The sequence below is a fragment of the Carassius auratus genome, unplaced genomic scaffold, assembly GCF_003368295.1.
Source record: "Carassius auratus strain Wakin unplaced genomic scaffold, ASM336829v1 scaf_tig00035951, whole genome shotgun sequence".
Lineage (NCBI taxonomy): Eukaryota > Metazoa > Chordata > Actinopteri > Cypriniformes > Cyprinidae > Carassius > Carassius auratus.
This window is the reverse complement of record NW_020526275.1, coordinates 174,923-196,747: the sequence shown is the minus strand read 5'-3', so window position 1 is coordinate 196,747 and position 21,825 is coordinate 174,923. Positions and strand designations below refer to the sequence as shown.

The window sequence follows — 21,825 nt, the reverse complement described above, 5'->3', positions numbered from 1 at the left end:
GTTCAGGTTCCAGTAATCTTGCACAAGTATTAATTAAGGTCCTGAAAATATCAAGCTAAACTTAAAAGAAATAAACTAATCATATTATCACACCCACTGACTGGGATTCAACATGCTTCCCAAAATACAAAAAAACACTACACAATTGGAGACTCATGTTCTCCATGGCCACAGTTACCAATGAAAGCACTCTTGAAAACCCCCAGCCTGCAGAAGAATGAGTCAGTCTACCATTGAATGCATGCAATGAACCCCTTGCCCTGTGAGATAGTGGACATATACGTTATGTCGCTCTCTACAGAGCTGAGGTTCTGTCTTAAGGCGTCCTCTAATGGTGTGGAGGACCAACTGCATGCTACGACAGATCCCCAGAGGGTCCTGTGATAGTAAAGCAAAGATTATGGCACAACGAGAGCTTCCCTAGGCTCACTGCATGACAGAGGGACTGTATTCTGGTCGACGGGTCTGGACGATTTTTGGACGTGGACGTCTGCCTCCATCCATTTCTTCCTCATTTCCTGAGCTTTCTTGATTGTTATCACAAACATGAACAACCACGCTGGGAGTGGTGGGAGTTCCTGGTTGGAGTTCATACTTTTCACCTGTTGAACAGAGAGAATTTATTATTAGACGTTTAGAGCAGGTCATATTAAATGAATAATTTATGACCTATTTTTTTTTTAAGAATGGAACATTCAGAAAAAAAAAAAAAAGATTACATTTATGAAAGCGTTTCCTACCTGGCCCTAGTCTGGCAATAGCACACAGAAGGTCATAGTTAATGACAGGTGTGGCATCCTTTGACTGCTCCCAACCAACAGGGGGCGACGGAGGAGGGGACAGGAGGAACTGCTTATCTGGTTTTGGAGGTTCAAGGTGTGGACTGCCAATATGCACAGACTAGAAAGAAGAGTTTTTTTTGTAATAATCAGTACACTGTAGCTCTAACCAGGTGTGATAAAATAAACAGTAATAAAAAGACATTACAGTTTAGAAGTCATTATAAAATATTACACAATCATAAAATCAATATACAATCATTATAATATGATATAGCATATAAAAAATACAAAATGTTTGTTTATACAGTCACTTGGTCATTATCTTTCCCCCCACCCCACCCCCCAGTTGACAAGTGTGGTAAATAAAAAATAAATATATATTCTTATTTGATTAATGATCATAAAAAATAACCTTATTATTACTTTATATATATATATATATATATATATATATATATACATACACACATACATACACACACACACACACACACATTTATTAAATGCAATATATGTATAGGCTACATTTAAATTGACATACCTGGGCAAAATAGAGTCGCACTTCCCTGCCATTGAAGTCACTTTTGTGCAGTTTTGCTCTTGCCTCTGCAGCAGCCAGAGCATTGGTGAAGTTTATTCTGACCCGACGAAAACTCTTAAAGAACTGGAAGGTGACGTTTCGGTCGAAGGCACGGAACAGATCCTCAAAACTCGCCTGTGGATGAGAGGAAACATCTCAGATGAATACATTTCACTTTATATCTTCATGGAAACAGAAATGAAGAAAGGACCATTTTGCATGTGATTCAGGAGTACACGAATAAACATCCCCTGTTGCGCAATCTGAGGTCAGGTTTTAAGTGTGCACCCATTTAGGCTCAGAGTCAGACTGACAACCTTTCTAACCAGCCTTAAGCCTAAACCACTAGATTACCCCCACCCCGTGGTGAGCCTGCACTCCTAAGGCTTTATAGTGCCAAATCCATTTAGCTTGTTTTTGGGGATGCTGCCAGACTGATATTCAGTAAACCTTTCTATATTAAACCATACTGACGCACATAGTACTAATCTAATACACATCCTAAAAATGATCACGTCTGTCAGTGCTCGGCAAGATATTGGTTTCCAAGGTAACAGAGACTTACTGCATGCTGTGAACATGCAGGCGGAACTGACAGAAAAAGTCCTGATGGACCATTTCAAGCTATGCAGAGATTTAATAGAGTATGATCCACACATCCTGGGTTATTCTGTTTGTGTTGTGTGTGCGTAAGTGCTTACGTCAGATACAAAACCCCCAAATTGTCCAGCCAAATGCTCTTTAAATGTTCCCACAGCATCTTATTCCATGACCTAACCACTACTACCACAACCAATCAACTGGATATTTAGCTAAATACAAATATCATAAGTAGGTCATTCAGTCAACCACAAACCTCACAGAAAGCACAAATCAAGTTGGCATCAATAAAGACGAGATTGCATGAGGAATTCAAAGAGCTGTTGGATAGCTTTCTGACAGCGTTCTGTCATTTATGGTTTTCTAGCAGTCTGACTTCCAGCATTTAAAGCTAGTTTGATATCATAAGGCACCATGTCAATGTAGCCTTACCCTCTGCTCAGGTCTGTTAAACATATCCGGATCCTCCAAGGAAGCAATAAGGCAGAAAGGGTTACACTTCATGGTTTTCAGGTGCATGACTGAAGCCTGTTGACGGATCCTCCGGAGGACTTGAGAGGTTAGAGAATGTAAAGGGCAGGAGGGACTGAGACGTGTCCGTTTTGCCTTCCCCAGCGTGAGGACACGATTGACGCCTGCTTCAGGAAACAAATGCTTCGAAATCACCCTCTTCGCTTCTGCTTTTCTTCCTGTCCTTCTCAGACGGTCTCAGTCCTGTAGAGAGCCTAGAGCGTTTTCACAAAGGAAATGGGTCAAACTGAGCAATGCATAGAAACTAAACCCCCCCCCGTGTGGTCACGTGACACTGCTTTGTTGAGACAGAATCTTCTGGAATGGTCTGTCCTCCTGCACCACCGATCAAACGTCTTGAAAGCTTCGTAAGACTGCAGCTCACTCAGCTGTCTCCTTTTATATAAAGGCCCCTGTCAGCCGCACAACTACAGGCTCCGCCTACTACAGGGGAGGGGTGACTCGGCTAGCAGGTTCCACCTCACTTTCACATTCTGTACCGAAACGAATGGCTCTGCTGACTAATCACAGACTCACACTTAAACACACACACCCTGAGAATGCAAGTCTTGGAAACTATGCGCCATTGCTTTCCATGCAGCTCAGATCCAGTTGGGCCAATCTCTGCTCAATTCAGTCATACCATTTCAGGACACACAGTGTGGTAAAACAATGATCTGTATCGGTCTCTTTCATGCTGCCCCTCCCATCGTGATGGAAAATCTAAATCAGCTGAGCTGGGCAGAAGGGCAGCTGTGTTATCAAGCACTCCCCGCAGCATACTTTCCATAGGTGTTCATTTTCTCCTGTCTGACTCCAGGGGCAGTGGATTTGTCCTGTTATTATTGAAGAGCAGCTTTTCTTTTTCTATCTGTTTAAGTGGCATTCAGTTATCACGTCTTATCTTTAACACATCTGCATGGTGTTATTTTCTCAGTTTCGCAAGCAATACAAACATGATCCATATTCTCTCAGTCTCTTGTGTACACACAACTATTACCAAATACTGACACTGACGACAGTGCGGCTGATGCACAGAGATTAACTCTAATTCTTTATCAAGCTAAACATATCATCTACTTTTACAGGCTTGATAACACTAAACAGAAGTAAACTAAAATTAAACAATATAATAAAATGCAAGTAACAACACTCTGACACATTGAGCACAAACAAACTTTGCTTCGGTGTTGGGTCACCATGATTTGCTACCTAAAGCACAACCAGTTAATGATGACTGCAATATAAAATTGTACAGCAAAACAATGATGAGATAAAATCTGGAGAGAAAAAAAAGTGTACACAGATTTGATATATTTACACTTTGGTGTCAGTACTTTCCATTCATCAAAGGATTGTGAGAACAAAAAGTATCAGTTTCACACAAAATATTAAGCAATGCGTGTTTTCAACATTGAAAATATGAAATGTTTCTTGAGCACCAAATCAGTATATTTAGGCCTAAATGATTTCTAAAGGATCATGTGACACTGAAGACTGGAGTAATGGCTGCTGCAAATTTAGCTTTGCCATCACAGGAATAAATTACATTTAAAAATAATCATAAAATAAATCATACAAAAGAGAAAACAATGTTCCTGTATTTCTGATTCTATAATTGCAGCCCTCCTGAGAATAAAAGACTACTTTCGAAATAAATATTACTGACCTAGACAGAACTAACTCCAGAACTCCCATTTCTTTTATCTATCTATTTTCTCAAATTAAATAAAACCTTGAAGTGAGCATACATACTAGAAATTCTCAGCATGCCTTTCACTCAGATTTTCCCCTCTCTATCTGGTAAAAGCTTTCCTGTTCAAGATAAGCACAGAGATGTCTACACTAGCCATAAGCATCTGTCAGTCATATGTGCAGATGTTTTTAGTCCAAAAGCTGGGAATCTAGTTCAAGTGGAACAAGGCCTCTTATTAGGGAATGGATAGAGAGGAAAAAAAAAGAAAAGGAATACAGAGTGGAAAATGGTGAACAGGACAGCATTAAGTTGTGTTGCTGTGTTTTATGTATGCTTTTATACAGGTAGAAGCCAAAAGGTATTATTATGCATATAAAAACTTTCCGTTCCCTTCAAAAGCATACAACACAAACAGCTGAATTCATCAGCTTTAAATAGCTAGAAGCCGGAAATACAGGTTTAAAATATAGGACAAATTTAGATTCTTATTTACTGTCAGAGTAACAACAAATAAAAGGAATATGAAATGTAAAAATTACAGCAAAAAAAAAAAAACAAATAAATAATCTACAGAAAATGAAGTTTTATAATAAAAATATTTTCATATTTACTTTGCCTTAATTTGATTTGTCACTTCCTATATTTATATAGGAATATTAGTTACTACATTAAGCATATATGTATTGTTAAATTGAATACTTGAAAATGACATTTTCTGCTAAATGGCATTTTCATGTAATGATGAATAAAAGTATGATGTCGAAGAATCAGGAAACTGGATCATTATTTAGTCAAATGGCAAATTCAATTCTTTTCTAACCTCAATTTAAGAGTAAATAAAGTAATTATTTTCTGTCGATGTAATGGCAAATGAAGTTATTATCTGTCATCAATGTAATGGAAAATAAAAGGACCTGTGGTCAATTTAATGACAAATAAGGTCATTATCAAGAAATGTGTGTAAAGGTGGGATATGGGTCATGGCACAAGGTACAAATAGCAAGATAATAATAGCCCAAACTGACCTGAGCTCCATATCAAGTTTTCACCCACTTGTGCACTTAAATGGCACACTTCGTGTTTTGAAGCACCAATTCAGGAAGTGGGTTTCAAGTTTCCAAATGAGTCAGTGTTTTGTTTATAAGACCCTGGCTTAGGTTATGATATCAGAATGGGTTTGCTCAGGGAATGTCAATTCATCTGACACTTTTACGAGAACAGCTTACATTTTCCACTGACTAGACACCCAGCTGAGTTTATGACTGCTCCAGGGCCCGTGTCACATACAGCAAGTGTCAAAACTCCTTCCAGACTTTCCACAGAAACAAACAACCAAAGTGGATTCTTTCACCATGAGACAACCAGCTGACTATGAATAACCTCTTTAAAAAAACAAAAAAACAAAAACATTTTGACACATTGATTGAGGGTGAAACCAGTGGAAAATTTTCCAGTAGTAGTGAAACTAAATTAACTAATAAAGAAATTACTTAAAATGCAATGCTTAAATTAATACATTTGATAAAGCCTTGAATATTAGTCAAATTATATTAATTTAAAAGCCCAATTCAAATTTAGAATGGTCTAAACTACACATGACTCTCTCATGTTCACAACAGACAAGAACTTGTTAGTCTGTAAATGTTTACGCTTGAACAAAATTAGTATTGAAGCCAAGAGTATAGTAAATGTAATAAGAAAGGGATTTTTGCCTGTCCCTTTAAAAATTTAGACCTCACTAGGGATGTAATGATTCACTCACAATTCGATTCAGTTTTTTTTTTTTTTTTTTTTGAGATTTAAGACAAATTATAAATTAAATGTGTCCTTTAATTATTGTTTGGACAAAATGCTGCCCGCATGTGCCACTGTCAACAGGCCGGTTCAAAGAACTGAGGGTGGAAGATGACACCACAATGATAAGTTCTGAAATTAAGATTGTTTACTTGGGCAGAGATCATGATCTGCATCACAGAGGTTAAAAAAAAAAGAAGAAAAGAAACAGCCACGAGCAAAAACTGCTGATATTGTGAAAAGAATGTGTATGTTCCAGTGGAACCTGTGCGTACAGACATACAGCCAATTAAAGTGTTTGAGTGGCTTACCACAATTAAAGGAATAGTTTATACAAAAATGGAAATTTGGACATTATTTACTCCTCCTAATGAAGTTCCAACCTGTATTCTATACAAAAAACAAACAAAGAAGCATGTTTGTAACCAAACAGTTTTGGCCAAAAAAAACAATAGACATTAATCAAAAAATCTTAGGGACCAGAAACTGTTTTTATGTCTTCAAAATAAATTATTTTGTGTTCAATGGAAAAGGAAACAGATTTCATTTTTGAGTAAATTATTCCCACAATTTAATTGTAATGCAATTATATAGCATTTTTTTTTACATCAGTTCCATTCATGGCTCCTTCACAACAATGAAGAAGTGTCCGATAATAGTGAATAATATGTTTAAGAAAAAAGCTACCATTGAAAAAAGCTCTACTATTACTGAATGACCTCTAACTGTATATTTGGGACCTCCGTCTATGGTGGTAACATGACCTTCTTCTTCATTATTATTTGCATACGCATTGTAATACGTGTCCGAGAACTTGCTTCCTGTTTCCACATTGCAAAACACAATGGAACAGATTTTCCATTTTCTCCATTTTTCAACAGCAGACTATTTTCCTATCACTATTATTCTCTCATCCCATTTCCATTAAACTCAAGGTTTCCATCCTATTTGGAAAACTGCACACACCAGAAACCTGTTGCCTAAGCTAAAAAAATAACCTATTTGTGGTATAGACAACTTCTAGTCTTTGGACATAAGTACTTGTATATTGTGTATTATTTCTCAATCTCCTTAACAAATGCTCATTTATCATGAGACAAACTGACAAAACCTGTTGTGCGTCACTGTTGTAAATCAATCTTTGAGTTGAACTATATAAAAAAGGGCAATAGAAACAACTGGTCATTGCTCTACATTATAATAACAATGTCTACAACTTGACTTAAGGCTGTCTGATGGCCAGGATTTGTGTAACAGCTCAACAAAGGTGACGTCAAGTGGAAAATTTCTTCAGCCAAGACAAACACACCTATTCACCACAGCGATGTCCTAATCATCTCGTAGAAAAATGGCATACAAATGAGTACAATATGCTTTGTTATTTATTACTTTGTTTATTCACTGAATTACTTGACTTGTAAGGCACGTCAATATTTCAGAGCTAAACTCAAGGGACTTAGCGGGTATATAATATGTCTCCATTTCTGAAAACACGGCTACTACTTCAATACATCATAAACTTACATTAAACAAGTATGTGAAAAAAAGAGTGTATTAAGCTAAATGCTTCGTTTGATAAATGATATGCAACCAACACCATACACAAACACACAAAATGTAATAATAATAATAATAATAATAATAATAATAATTATCTGGATCGATTCAAACACTTTTACAATGACAATGCTATTTCCACAAGTTCCTGTTTTCCTTTTTTATGATGAGGAACAAAGAATCTGTCAGGGAAATTCACTGACGTCCAAATCTCCATAAATATTCCAAAAAACTAAAAGGTTAGTAGTTGTGACCGTTTATATCAAGGAAAAAAAAATTCCAAGTTAAAGACATTCAGGTTCAACCACCTCACAAATGCCTAATCATCAAATCTGAAGCTTGCATCATATCATTAGGAAAAAGATTATATCTTCTTGTGGCCCATTAAATAAGATTACTGTGAAGATTATGCGGTATGAAGTCCCATGTCACAAAGCAATTTATCTCTGGTTCCATGAGTTCACAGTCAACAGATCACAGACCAACAGCATCTTTTGGAAAAAGTGGAAAGACACATTTTCAGCATGAATGTGCAGCCAACAAATCCCCAACTGCATGACAATATGATTTTTTTTTTTTTTTTTTTCATTCGACAACACATTGCTAAACCAAGCAAACACATGATGTGTTTAAAACTATTTTTGTGTAGTTCATCGCAATATGGACATGTCCGCTATATGTTTGACAAGAAAGCTATTTTAATATATAGCAGTCCTTAAATGCATCTATACGTGGGTTATACACACGTCAGGCTTTAAGATACAGGAGCCAGATGGATACAGGAGTGTGAATTCAGTATTACTCACTCTTAAAGGGTTTTCAATGGCAAAAACTTCCATGTGAACTTTCCAGGCCACTAGTGAATCAGTCAGCTCGGTAAAATGCACGTCCACGGTGGCCTCACTGTCCTCATTACTCGACTGCTCCATAATGTAAATATGGGAACAGATAGGAAACTACTGTCCACGTAGTCAAATAAGTTTAATTCTTACAGAACTGGTGATAATTATACGGTTTGGTAAGCTAAGATATTCTGTCCATTATATATGCAAATGTCACTGCCCTTTTACTACTCACGCTGACTTTGGGAACCTTTTTATATATCGGCATTGACGTGCTCAACTGTACTTATTAATTTTAAATTAGATGTTTGTCTTTTAAACTGAGTGTTATAAGAACAAAGTAACTTCGGTACAACCTTTCATTTGCGGAAAAGCAGCAATCGACGTAACGCACTCGACAACTTCCCGTTTCCTTTTCTTTTCGACATAATCTGTGATCCGGCAGGGGGCGGTAAAACATCCCTGAAAATAACTGCAGTATTTAGAAATAAGTTGCATTAAAAATATGATTTACATCACAAAGAGGGAATTTTTGTTATTACTTATTCTTCGACAGTTTACTTTATTTCTATAGATTACACAAGATTGAACGGCTATAACGTTGGGTTTGCTTACTTACTCTTCTCGACGCCGCAGTCCGCAAACGGACAGTATGTCTTTGAGTCAAATTTAACCCTTGTGCGGTCTTCGGTCATTTCTGACCGGAATATTTTACGTTTTGAAATGTTAAAAATCACAGCTTCATCGGAATGATATGAAATGCGGTGACCTTCATGGCATTTGGGGTGTGAACACACAAAAAAATTGAGGGCATGATTCGAACAGTCTAAGTGGGCGTAAAAAAAATAGTAACACTCAGGGTCTTCGGTCAAAAATGACCGTCCATAGGAAATGAATGGGAAATAGACAAAAATACAACAATTCAGAGAATATTTGTGTACACAATCTACAAATCGATCACAAAACTGAAAAAAAGTGCACAGCAGTGAAGGGATGACACTATAAAACATCAAGAGTGTGATATTGACACATCCAATCACACACAGATGCACACACACACACACACAAACACACACACACACACATACTTACACATAGACACCTATGAACTACTGTGTCTGTAACACAGAGCAAAGTTTTGAGAATGTGAAATCCATTCAATAATTCAGTCATAATGCAGAGAAAATCTAACAGCAGTGAAGGTATGACACTCTAAATAATCACATACACACACACGCACGCGCGCGCACACACACACACACCTATGACCTGCTGTCTGTAAAACAGCGATGAGAAGCAAGCGCTGCCTCTTGGGTTTGTCAGTGCACTTAGAAACTCAGACTTGGTCCTTTGCACCATTCTGAGGATTCTTATTTTTTATTTTTTTGCAGGAGCTCTGTGCCACTGAACAATATGTTCAGGTTTGATTGCAATCATAATGCAAAAACTTTAATGCAAATAATGCATGAAATCATTATTTATAACAGAAGAAATATAAAAAAATATACAAAAAGTACTCTTTAGAATGTATTAATATATATTCAAGTCCACTACTTAATATGAGTAAGCAATTATGTCTAAAAACAATAAGGGAATTCACAAGCCTCTCTATAGATTCCTATACTGGTAATAAGTGGTTGCACCATGCACTTACATGTTTTTCTTTCTTTGCTCTGACCAGGTGGCGCTAAAAAATCTTCAAAAAAATGTATTTGAAAGGCCTAGTCTCTGGTTTAATCTGAAATACAACATTTATTTGAAAATAATTTTGAAAAATTAGAAAAAAAAAATTATGTACTATTTTCTATGAGAAAAATTGTTCATAATTATTGCATAAATATGAATTAATACCTTAAAAATTTCTCAAAATACAAAAGAAAAAATATTATTGAATAAAAATATATTCCACTGATTTTACTGGGGGGCAAAAAAGTTACATTTCAGGTGTCCGGTCACTTTTGACCGTGAAGACCATGAGTGTGACTCCCAAATGAGGGCCGCACAAGGGTTAAATATCTATATCTAATATATAAGTAAATTGTAGAATAGCGACTAGAATGGACGAAAGTGTTGCACCTTTTCTGTCATATGGCCTATACTGTCTCTGAAAAGAGATTATTAGAGTCATGTACTAAGTGGCAGATATGCTTTCCTTGATAATACAGAACTGATAAGAGTTAATCACTGGTACATACTTTCTTTGACATCATGAGAGCAAACTGTGAAATTATGTCAAATGTACTGTGGAGCTTAAATTAAATCAGAAACAATGATCTTTTAATATTTTTAATAAGTGACCCACTTTTTTTCATTTTAACTGGTTATCAAAGAAAACACATTTCCAAAAGTTGCGTAGATTGTTTCCTTTAATATTTGAAGTTGCATTATATAGAAAGTGCCATCATATTTCACAATGTGATGGAAAGGATAAAAATGCTTTGTCAAAACTGATGTCGGTACACATTTTATGCAAGGAATGTGGGCTTGTACCTTAGATGCAGAAAAAAAACTTTTTTTCATATTATCCTTAAGGAGACTTCAACATGGCCAAACTCATTTCACGATGATGGCTTTCTAATTAAAGAGATGGTTCAGAAATTTAACATTGTCATCACTCACCCTCATGTTTATCCAAACCTTCAAAATCTTATGTTCTGCAGAAAGTAAGGCATACAGGTCTAAAGCAACATGAGGGTGAGTAAATGACCACAGAATATTTATTTTTTGGCTAACTGTCCCTTAAAATGAACAATAAGAAAATAATGGCAAAATAAGATCCTCTAATTCACAATGCTTTACATTTACAGTTTGAAATCTGTTGTTAATATTAATCTAATAAAGTGTAGAGCAGTTTTGAACAGATTTTTTTTTACATTTAATGTGGACAACAATAGTGCCAAATCTACAGCTAATGTAGCATGTAACATCTCATGTTGAACATACTCTTTAACTATCAATCTTTAGATTTTTTTTTTTTTTTTTTTTTTTACGTGAATTAGTAGGAGGTGTGACATCACATTTCTTTTTAGTTAAATTGGTAAAGGGGTCTCCACCCCACAGTGGAGGGGAGAGGTAAAAAAAAAAATGGACAAAATGCACACCTACACAATATACAGTATGTCTAAACAATAATCTTATTCAAATCATATGCATTTTAATCACTCCTTATCTAGAATAGTGATGGCTGACATGCTCTCACTCCTGTAAATACAGCATCTCACCCTGCAGCTTTGCTGGGTCAAATATTTCAGTCACAAAGATAAAACAGCATTGTATACCACACAACCGCACCATGGTCTGTCATTTACAAGGATGCATTACATGATAAAAAAAAAAAAAAAAAGATTAAATTTCATCAATGAACCTGTAATGTTTTTTTTTGTTTGTTTTTTTTTTTTTAGATAAAGACAGACCACAATGCCAGTAATTGGCAAGCAGCACGGCAAGGTTTAACCAATGTAACTCAAAGAAAGTCTGTGGTCAAAAGCCTTACAATGCACCCCAATGCAAACATCATGTTAAGTATAGCAGTCAAGTACAGCAACAATTCTGAACCTCAACATTTAATTTGTTTTAAAAGTTCACAAAAGTGTTAAGGAACAAACACAATTCTCTTCACCAATGCATTTAAACAAGTGATTAACACTTCATGAATTTTTAAAAGACGGAAAATATACTCCTAAAATAATCATAACTCTGTATGTTAACAGAAAGCTCTGAAAATGTGTACCAACAGACCTAACCTGTGATCTAAACTGCACCCCAAAATCTGTTTCTTCTTTTAGGTACAACCATAACTCCATGTTAAATCTACCAGAGGTCCTTCTTCATGGTATCAAGAGGCACCATATGTAGTAAAAGTAAAAACAAGCCTGAAAGCGAATTGTTTCACTGTCAGTCTGGGCAGATAGTATGTCTGTTTTACACTTTACCTCCTTTGTTCCACTTTTAGACATACTGAATGGTCTACTCTGGTAGGTTTTAGTCTAGGGTAAAAAAATATTCCTGTAGCTTGCAGTTGTTCCAACAAATGACCATTTAAAGATAACTGAAATCAATGTAGCTTCAAGTGTCCAGATGCTCAAATGTCCTGTGAGCAAACAAAAGCTTCATTTACATGACGGAGATCATCCTTTTTCACAAATGCGAGCCACAGGTGACCATCATCATATGAGATGCAGCAGAATGACAGTGGGTTACTGCAAAATAGTTACAAACAAACAAGAGGTAAATACAGGCAAACGAGACTGATTTTTTTTTTAATTAGTTCAAAATGACACAACATGATTAAATTTACGAGGCCAATTAATAAAACTGTTAGAGCTGCATGATTAATCAAAATTAAATCACAATCGTGATTAGGAAAAAGCTGCTATTGTCATGTGTGTCTTTCAGTGAAGCACAGTTCTGTGATCAGTAAATCTCCTTCTGAAGGCCAGAGGGCACTCTTTTGCTGAAACTCCAAATATGCACCGCAGAAGAAAGGTAAAGCATGTTGCTCCAGGAAACAGAAGATTGAACTGCTTTCATTGATTCAATGTGACTAATAAATACACAATGTTTTTTTTTTGAGTTCTTCTTATTATAATTTAATTATAATTAAGTATATTTTATAATGCAATGCTAAGTGAGACTGAAATAAAAACATGTTATTAAATGTGGTATTATTATCCCTTCTCTAGCTACAACCCTGGAACGACTTGCATTGCCTTTCGTCGGCAGGGCATATTTGGAATATTATTTACTACTGATCACAGAACCGTGCTTCACTGAAAGATATGCATGACAATCACTTTTGATTATTTGTTCAGCCCATTGAATTTGTGGCCAAAAACAATATTTCTCCATTAATTTTGTTTCAAGACTCACACATTCTTGGTTTTGCTGCTCTAAATTTAAGCCTAAATACTCACCCGTGTCTCATCATCATCATCATCTGAAACATGTGGCCGTGCAATACTCATCTCCTCCTTACTCTCTGCGATCTGTTTACATTTCTAAAAAAAAATAATAATAATTATTATTATTACAATTGTAATAACAGTATAAAGATTGGTTTTATATAGATATATTAGGGCTTGGCAAGGTTTATGTTTTAAAAATAAGTCTATTATGCTCTCCAAGGCTGCACTTGTTTGATCAAAAGTACAGCAAAACAATATTATTGTGAAAACTTAATAATTGATTTTTATTATTTATTTATTAATAATGGTAAAGCAGATAATGTTTTTAAAACAAAAAACTAAAACAAAACACCTTACTTAACCCAATATTTATACTCCATGATACATTAAACAACTGGGATAGCAGTTCACACAAACAAATCTTACCTCTGTAAACTCCTTGATGCTAATGCTGTTAGCTTGTTGAGCCACTTTCCTCTTCACCTCCTCAATACTGGCCAGATTAGGTGTTGGTGCTGAAGGGGGCTTGTTGGTAATGGTAGGAAGTGGAGCCATTGGAGGCATAGAGGCCAGGGCACCCATGTTTGAGAGAGCAGCCGTCATTGTCGCCGCAGTCATACTTGCCATGGCAGCGTTCATTGTCATGTTTGGCATTGCAGGCATACCTGGTATACCCATGGGGAGATTCATAGGTAAATTGGGCACAGGCAATGGCAGAGGCAAAGACAAGGGGGCTGGACCTGGGGTTGGCAGAGGTAACTGTAGAATTGCCTTCGGCTTGAGACTTTCAGGTATGGGCATTCCAGCTTTAGCACACATTGCAGCAGCATTAGCCTTCGCAATCTCCAACAGTTGATCTTTATCTGTTTGAAAAATCAATTAAGATAAGTTATGTACACAAACATTTCATGTTATTATTTAAGTCAACTTTAATATTATTTATGCTACCAAGAAAGGGAAGCCAAGCAAAGCGTATATTTACCTAGGTCAGTAAGACGTGGTGGCGTCTTGCTAGAACTGCGTCGAGATCTTGAGGTGGACCTCCTCTTACGGAGAATCAAAACTGGTGAGTGGCTTGGTTCACGTTTCCATCGATCTCGTCTATCAAAAGATCGCCCACGAAATGCTGGTCTCCTACGACGTGAAACAGAGCGTGATCTTCTGGATCGGGACAGACGAGCCCTTGACCGTGAACGAGATCTTCTCTTTCTAGCAGGGGAACGTGACTTGGACCTCCTTTTTCGAGTCGGCGATCTAGACTTTGACCGTTTCCGCTTGGGGGATTTCGATTTTGAGCGCTTTGCTCTTGTGTGAGATTTCGATCTTGATTTTGCCCTTCGATTGGTTGATCTTGATCGTGATCTTCTTTTCCGAACAGGTGACCGAGATTTCGTCCTCCTTTTACGACTATGTGAGGGAGACCTGGACTTGCGTTTTCTAACAGGAGACCTTGACCTCTTCTTTCTACTGACCGATTTAGACTTGGATCGCCTTTTCGGTGTGAACGAAACTGATCTGGAGCGCTTTCTCCGTACAGGTGACGTTTTGTTGGAGGACTTTGATTGTTTTACTTTACTTGGTGTAGGTGATCGTGAGCCCCCTGATTGATCATCTTCATCTGATCTTGCAGTACCATGTTGAGGAACTGGCTCTGACGACAAAGATCTGGATCGGTTTGGTCTTTCTTCACATTCAGAGAGATTTTCAGACTCTTCCTTTATTTTTTTATTTTGTATCACACATTCTGATGATGTTGTGTCCTCATTTGATGGATTTTGCACAGCACATTCAGTAGACACTGGTTTCCATTGATTTGACTCTTCTGTCGCTTTAACTTCTACATTTTCCTCTACAGCATCCACAATTTGCTGTTTAGTTTCTTTTGAACTCTGATCCTTTAAGGAATTTTCCTCTTTAGTCGGAGATTTAGTGTGTGCTTTCTTGGTAGGGGATATACTATCTGATGACTGTCGCTCCCTGGAAATAGATCTTGATGTGCGTCTCTGAGAAACTGACCTTGACCTTGACCGTTTACTTTTTTGCTTTTTAGTTCTTACTTTTGGTGATTCAGACTTTGAATTATGTGAAGATGTCCGTGACTTTGATCTTTTACATCGTTGAGGAGATATGGACTCTGACTTTGTGCTATGAGGGCTCCTAGATTTTGACCTCCTTTGACGGACTGCAGGAGAACGTGACTCGGAGGGCCTGGAGCGTTGAGGGGACCGAGACTTACTTCGACATCTTGGGCTTCTTGAACCTGATCTTCTACGAGCAGATCTTGATCTAGATCTCCTGTTTCTTCTTAAGCGTGATCTAGATCGCTTAAGAATCACAACGGATCTTGAGCGAGTTCGCCTTGCTCTTTTGACGGATCTAGACCTGGACCGCCTTGCCCGAGAAACAGGTGTCCTCTTTCGAGAGCGGGACCTTGACTGTCTTCCTCTCCGTACAGATCTGGACCGTGATCTTGAGCGCCGATTCTTCCGCCGAGAAACAGACTGTTTTGATCTTGAGCGTGAATGTCTTGGTCTTCTAGTTGACCTAGATCTTGAGCGATGACCACGTCGTGGAGACCTAGTCCTCGATCTTTTGGTCCTTGTGCGGGACCTTGAGTCTGAGCGAAATGCTCTTCTTCCAGAGAGCGACTCTGACCTGCGTCCAGTTTTCTTTTTTACTTTACACGGTGATTGTTTTGATGGAGACCTCGAGCTTCTTTTTGTTCGATCCTTACCACCAGAGGCAGACACAGACCTGTCCCTTGAAGATGATCTGTCATTATGACGTCTTAATTTACCAGATGACTGCTTTGGAGTTCTAGAGCGACTGTGTTTCGATTTTTTCCCTTTAGTGTCTGAAAGCGATCGTGACCTTGACCTGGAGAGGGACTGTTTTTTCTTTTCTTTCTGATTCCCATTTGCTTCCTTCGAAATGTTCTTCTGCACAGCTTGCTCTTTGTGCACATTCTCTTGCTTAGGAATAATATCAGGAAGTTCTTGCACTTTACCAAAACTTTCCTGTTCACCAACAGCTTCCACTTTTATGTCCCTCTCTGCAATTAGTGCATGTGCAGTCTCAGGAGACATCTTTCTTATCCCTTCTAATTTTAAACTTTCTTCTTCAGTGTTATCCGAAGTCATTCCTCTCTTTTTATCTTCCAATTGGGGCATGCTATCTTTAAATTTGTCTTTTGGAAATGTAGCTACAGCAATAGGTGACTTCCTGTCCAAATTTAAAGATGCCATCTGCAATTTTTGTGATTGTTTGGAGTCTGGTTCTGATTCTGACCCTGAGGTACTCGCCGATCTTGAGCGAGATGAGGACTTTTTTGGAACCTCCTGCTTTTCCTCCTCTTTCCGTCTTCTTTTTTTCTTCTTTTTCCCAACACGATGTTTCTGCTTTTTAACCTTGGCATCAGCTTCCACATCACTGAGGTCTGTAAAGACACATATAATGTGCTTTTACTTTACAAACAATACATTTCCAATTAAAACTCACAGTAAATTGGTTTCAAATCATACATAAACATAATTAGCCAGATCGTCTGTTAATAAAAAAAAAAAAAACACGGACATACCTTCTGTGCAATTTTTTGTGGCATTCGCATGATTATCAGCCTCAAGGTTAGATGAGCCATCTTTTTTCATGCTGTAAAAAAGGAAAATATTTGCTTTTAATTTAAAAGAATCTAAAAGCATCAAGGAAAAAAAAATACATTCAGCGTTGCCAAGCAACTAAACCTCTCACCTCGTTCTTGATTGGGAATCGCCATCTGACTCTACTCCAGATTCAGAGCTACTCTCCTTTTCTCCCTTGCGCTTCTTACGTTTCTTCTTACTTTTGTGTTTCTTATGTTTCTTGTTTTTCTTTTTTGGGGTCTCACTCCCATCCTTTACAGTAATGGCTTCATATGGAACAGCAGTATCAGATGGCCCATCATCTGTAGAGGTAACGTACAATGTTTACAAACATAGTTATGTGAACGTAGTAACTACAGCATGACAGAAGTGTTCCCTAACAGTTACAAGAAAGTTATATTAAAAAGTCACAAAGTTATAATGCAGACTTAGCTATACCTTAAAAATGGACACAGAGAACCTAATGGCAACAATATCTGAATCCCAAATATCAAACTTATATCTAAAACAAATACTGGGAATATCAGTTAAGGCCTGGTTCACACGGAACGATTTTAAAATTGTTGGCCGATTTTCCAAACCTGAGAGACCCCACACACGGCGATAAAAAATCAGGGTCATTCCGTGTGTGGTGTGCAGCCACACGGCAATATCAACACATCACACACGAACCGATTTGACTCCCGAGCATTCCCAGGTCAGACGGGAAATCTCGCAAAATCCCTCGAGATCAAACGTGACTTTAGAGTAAACAATCATGGCGGACGAAGAGGATGCAGTGGCCATAGTTTGTGCTTTGTTTTTAACGGAAAAAAAAACATAAGAAAAACAAGAAAAGGCGATGGTCATAGAGGTGGAGACAACGCGAGCATGGACTATACTTGCTATATCATAATATGGAGATAAGTTGTTGTTTTATCTCATAGAAATGTTGTTACGTACTACACAGATTAATAACCGTTAAAATAAACGTTCATATATTCGTTTCCATGTACTCTGGTGGACTGCAGTTGTGGATGTAGTTATGCCCATCGACTTTATTTGTATTTGTTATATTTGTTAGCCTATATTATATACGCCGGCTGTTTTGATTTTGTTTCCCAGTACTTCCTCACCGCCTTGTCACCTCGCTTTCTGATTGGCTACACGCCACAGTCCACAGGCTGCGTGATTGTTTGTCCTCGGGGGACACCACACACGAGAAGAAATCGGGCCAAATAAATCCAACATGTTGGATATCCCCGATTTGAGATCGGAGCGGTCCCGACATTCTTCCGAGCATAGGAGAGCAGTCTTAACACACCACACAAGGCAGGAATATTTGATCAGATTATTTTACGATAATCGGAGCATCCTAAAATTGTCGGAAGGGGTGAATCGGGGCTAAAATCGGCCTAATTATCCTGCCGTGTGAACCAGCCTTAAGTTATCTGTGAGAAAAATGTAGGAGAAGTCAGAAGACATAAAATAAATGAATAATGTGGCACATCTGAAAACACCTGAATATATGCTAACATGGAAAGCACTTATGTGTAACAATACCAACAGTAAATGTGCCATTAGCAACATTTCACATGATTAAAGCACAATGCTAATACTGTGGCAGTATTAAGTACAAAAACTTTGTAACTTACCAGGACCGGTGTCTACGGCACACTCCATTTTAAAAAAACGATTTAACTGAATCCCAGTCTTAGTTTTTGAGATTATTTCTGTAGTCTTTGCTCTGTAAATTGGACACGAAATGCGTTAACCCTCTGTTTTCACTCTGAAATTAAAAATAAAAACATATAAATTCAACAAACCAACTAAAAACACCACACACACACACACACACACACACACACACAAAGGATGATGGTGATCTAACTATTGTATGTAAACATTTTGTTTTCTGTTATGCACTGTTTTTGTGGATTTTGTTTATGTCACAAAAGCAGTGAGATTCTGCAACACTGATTTGTGATAGTCTTGTGAGCATCAGTTTGAATGGGCAGAAAATCAAACCAAATCACCATATGCCACTGTTTTCCAGCACATGTTTTTTTTTAAGTGCATTTATGACATTATCCCTCTATGCAGTTATACAGCTCTTACAGTAAATTTTTATTTAGTAAAGTAACATAACGTATTAAAACATTTATAAACATATAAAAATATAAAGATATTTGTTATATATATTTGCGAACAAAAAAAAAAAAAAAAAAGACGAATAATGGCAAAGCAACCAATAAAAATATCTGAATGACTGGGCCAAAAAACCTTAATGTTGAGCCCTGAAATTAAAAATAGTCATAATGCATCTTATATAAAGACATGAAAGGATGTTTTTAGGGCTTGTTACATAATATCTGACCTACATGGCTGAGCACATAGAAATGCTATGCACTCAATCAGCAGAGCTGTTGCATAATAACATCAGCCTGGCAAATCACTTCATAAGATAACTTCAACCAGTGAATCAGGCCTGATTATTATATAATTGTTGATGCTGCTGAGGGAAACTGAATCAGTGTGTAGGGCTGGGATGGTTGCTGTGATGGTTGCCGTGACAACTGCGATTGTCAACTGCCATTGAAAGAGCAGAAGATCACTTACCAGCTACGCAATATCGTGCTCATTATCGAAGGCGATTCATCTGGGATAATGAACGTGATATTGCGTAGCTTGTCAGTGATCTATGGCTCTGTCTATTAAATGCCGCTCCAATTACAAGCAGGTGATGGCGATTTAACGGCAATCAAGGAACCAGATTTACTGATTAGATGCGCATGATCATATCATTAGTTATATCGACCAGCCCTAGTTCCGAACATGTAAAGCCTTTGTTTGTCTTCAGAACACAATTTAAGATATTTTGGATGAACACTGGGAGGCTTGTGACTGTCCAATAGACTGTCAAGAAAGTAACACAGTCAAAGTCCAGAAAAGTATGAAAGACGTCATCAGAATAGTCCATCTGCCATCAGTGGTTCAACCGTAACATTATGAAGTGACGAAAATACTGTTTGTAAGTGAAGAAAACTAAAATAATGACTCAATGATTCCTTTGTCAACAGTCTCCTCTGTGTCTCTCCACATCACTCAAACTGCATACGGTCTTCTGTGTCAGCCAGCCACAAGGATGTACTGTTCTATGTGTATTCATGCTTTGATTTGAAAGAAAACCGTGCATCCTTGAGATGCAGCTGACACAGAAAAGTGTAGCCAGTCTGAGTGATGCGGAGAGACACAGAGGAGATGTTTGATAAAGGAATCGTTGAATAAAGTCATTATTTTTGTTTTCTTCTCAGGGTAACGTAGAAGTCTATAGGGCAGTCACAAGCCTCCCGGTTTTCATCCAAAATATCTTACATTTTGTTCCGAAGATGAATGAAGCTTTTACAGGTTTGGAATGACATGGGGGTAAGTAATTAATGACAAAATTTAAATTTTGGGGTGGAGTATCCCTTTAATGTTTTCCCAAATTAATTAGTTTAAATGGCAAAGATAACTGGAATTTCTCTACTTTCAGAACTGGTCATGTAAATTGGACTGATTAAATGCATCCCTCAACTTAAAGTCTTCTTATCACTTACAGTCATTTATACAAATTATACCCTAAGAATTACACATATATTACTAGGTATCGCCATTCTTTTCAAATCGGTTTTCCCCCCAAATAACATGGATACTACAGTTACGTTACTGTAGATTCACAAAAAATAAAAATAATAATAAAATTAAAAAAATGTATATATATATATATATATATATATATATATATATATATATATATATATATGAATTGTTATGTTACTGTGTTGTAAGCATACGGCCGACGGTAACAACCAACACTACTTATCCCAATCAGTGCAGTTTTTACAAACGACCACTCAGGCCAAGCATACAGAAACATAAATATAAGAATACTAACGTTACCACATTAACGTTACATGGATGTTAGATGCAGTTGAGCAAACCGGCTAACGTTAGCACGGTTAAGAAAGCGCACGAGACAACTTGTGTGTTTGTTTTATGCACTACATGGATAGACAACCCCTTTTTTGAAAGTTTAATTTTTATTACAATATAACCACACCTACCGTTAATATAAGCACATGTAGTACTTCATCAAATTTTTGTTTGCATGGCGTTTCATTCAGAAGACAGAATGGAGATGCGCTCCCGCGAAGCTATCTCAACACGCGCATCTCAAAAAGGCTACAAGCGTGCTCTGCAACTGCACTGCCTGCTCATTTACAGGTTCTATATAATCAATTAATTGATGTGCTAATATAAAATTATGAGGGCGTAGAAAATAATAACGCATTATAAACACGGTTGGATACGCGTCTCACGGATCACGCGGACAAAGACTAGTTAGCTTGTATTAGCTTAGCATCCTACTCGCAACAGGCTTTACAAAACACAAAACCAGAAAAAACAAAAATCTGTTATACCCCCAATTCCCGTCGTATTCTTAAACCAGGCCGCCATACTTTTTGAGAAATAATTCACCCACATATACTCACTTTCGCTGTGGACTTCTTGATTAGTATCAGTTACGAAGCAAAGGGACAGTTGCTCGCTGTTGGTCGCCATGACATTCAGAACGCAGTCAGTCCGCCAGTATCCCAGAAACACATGAAACAGGACCCCAAGACTTCTTCGCTCGCCTATCTCCGTATCTATAAAAACAGAGCGGCATCTAGTGACAACCTAATAACATCACATTCACAGCTTCTACATAGATAGATGGATAGATAGATGGATAGATAGATAGATAGATAGATAGATAGATAGATAGATAGATAGATAGATAGATAGATAGATAGATAGACAGTGTGAGGTTAGACAGATGGATAGCTATTCTAAATTTACAGTTACACATTCACATTTTCATGCACATATTCTTTACATTTAATTAATATAATTAATAT

The 21,825-nt window shown here is 37.3% G+C and overlaps 2 protein-coding genes across 3 annotated transcripts; both read right to left on the bottom strand.

The window, feature by feature from the left end:
• Window positions 1-2,855, bottom strand: LOC113082390 (calcipressin-1-like). Its single transcript, XM_026254053.1, has 4 exons — window positions 2,395-2,855; window positions 1,324-1,497; window positions 741-900; window positions 1-602 (listed from the first exon to the last, which is right to left on the bottom strand). The coding sequence occupies exons 1-4, from the start codon at window positions 2,479-2,481 to the stop codon at window positions 427-429; spliced, it is 597 nt and encodes a 198-aa protein (XP_026109838.1). The 5' UTR covers window positions 2,482-2,855; the 3' UTR covers window positions 1-426.
• An 8,617-nt stretch (window positions 2,856-11,472) lies between these two features.
• On the bottom strand, window positions 11,473-21,543 carry LOC113082388 (serine/arginine repetitive matrix protein 2-like). 2 transcript variants are annotated; one of them, XM_026254051.1, is made up of 8 exons: window positions 21,418-21,543; window positions 18,538-18,671; window positions 17,013-17,205; window positions 16,843-16,913; window positions 14,248-16,701; window positions 13,692-14,128; window positions 13,275-13,358; window positions 11,473-12,560 (listed from the first exon to the last, which is right to left on the bottom strand). In XM_026254051.1, the coding sequence occupies exons 2-8, from the start codon at window positions 18,563-18,565 to the stop codon at window positions 12,558-12,560; spliced, it is 3,270 nt and encodes a 1,089-aa protein (XP_026109836.1). In that variant the 5' UTR covers window positions 18,566-18,671; window positions 21,418-21,543; the 3' UTR covers window positions 11,473-12,557. The 2 variants fall into 2 exon arrangements, with proteins under 2 accessions (XP_026109836.1, XP_026109837.1); XM_026254052.1 differs by having other exon boundaries at window positions 18,538-18,629; window positions 21,418-21,530.
• Window positions 21,544-21,825: the final 282 nt, after the last annotated feature.

Excerpts from the sequence above, each read along its gene's own strand:
- LOC113082388 (XM_026254051.1), bottom strand. The coding sequence starts at position 18,565 with ATGGAGTGTGCCGTAGACACCGGTCCTG. Across the intron at positions 17,206-18,537 it reads TGCCGTAGACACCGGTCCTG|ATGATGGGCCATCTGATACT; the intron begins GTAAGTTACAAA and ends TTACCTCTACAG. Across the intron at positions 13,359-13,691 it reads GCATCAAGGAGTTTACAGAG|AAATGTAAACAGATCGCAGA; the intron begins GTAAGATTTGTT and ends ATTTTTTTTTAG.
- LOC113082390 (XM_026254053.1), bottom strand. The coding sequence starts at position 2,481 with ATGCACCTGAAAACCATGAAGTGTAACCCTTTCTGCCTTATTGCTTCC. Across the intron at positions 1,498-2,394 it reads TTAACAGACCTGAGCAGAGG|GCGAGTTTTGAGGATCTGTT; the intron begins GTAAGGCTACAT and ends TCTCATCCACAG. Across the intron at positions 603-740 it reads TATTGCCAGACTAGGGCCAG|GTGAAAAGTATGAACTCCAA; the intron begins GTAGGAAACGCT and ends TCTGTTCAACAG.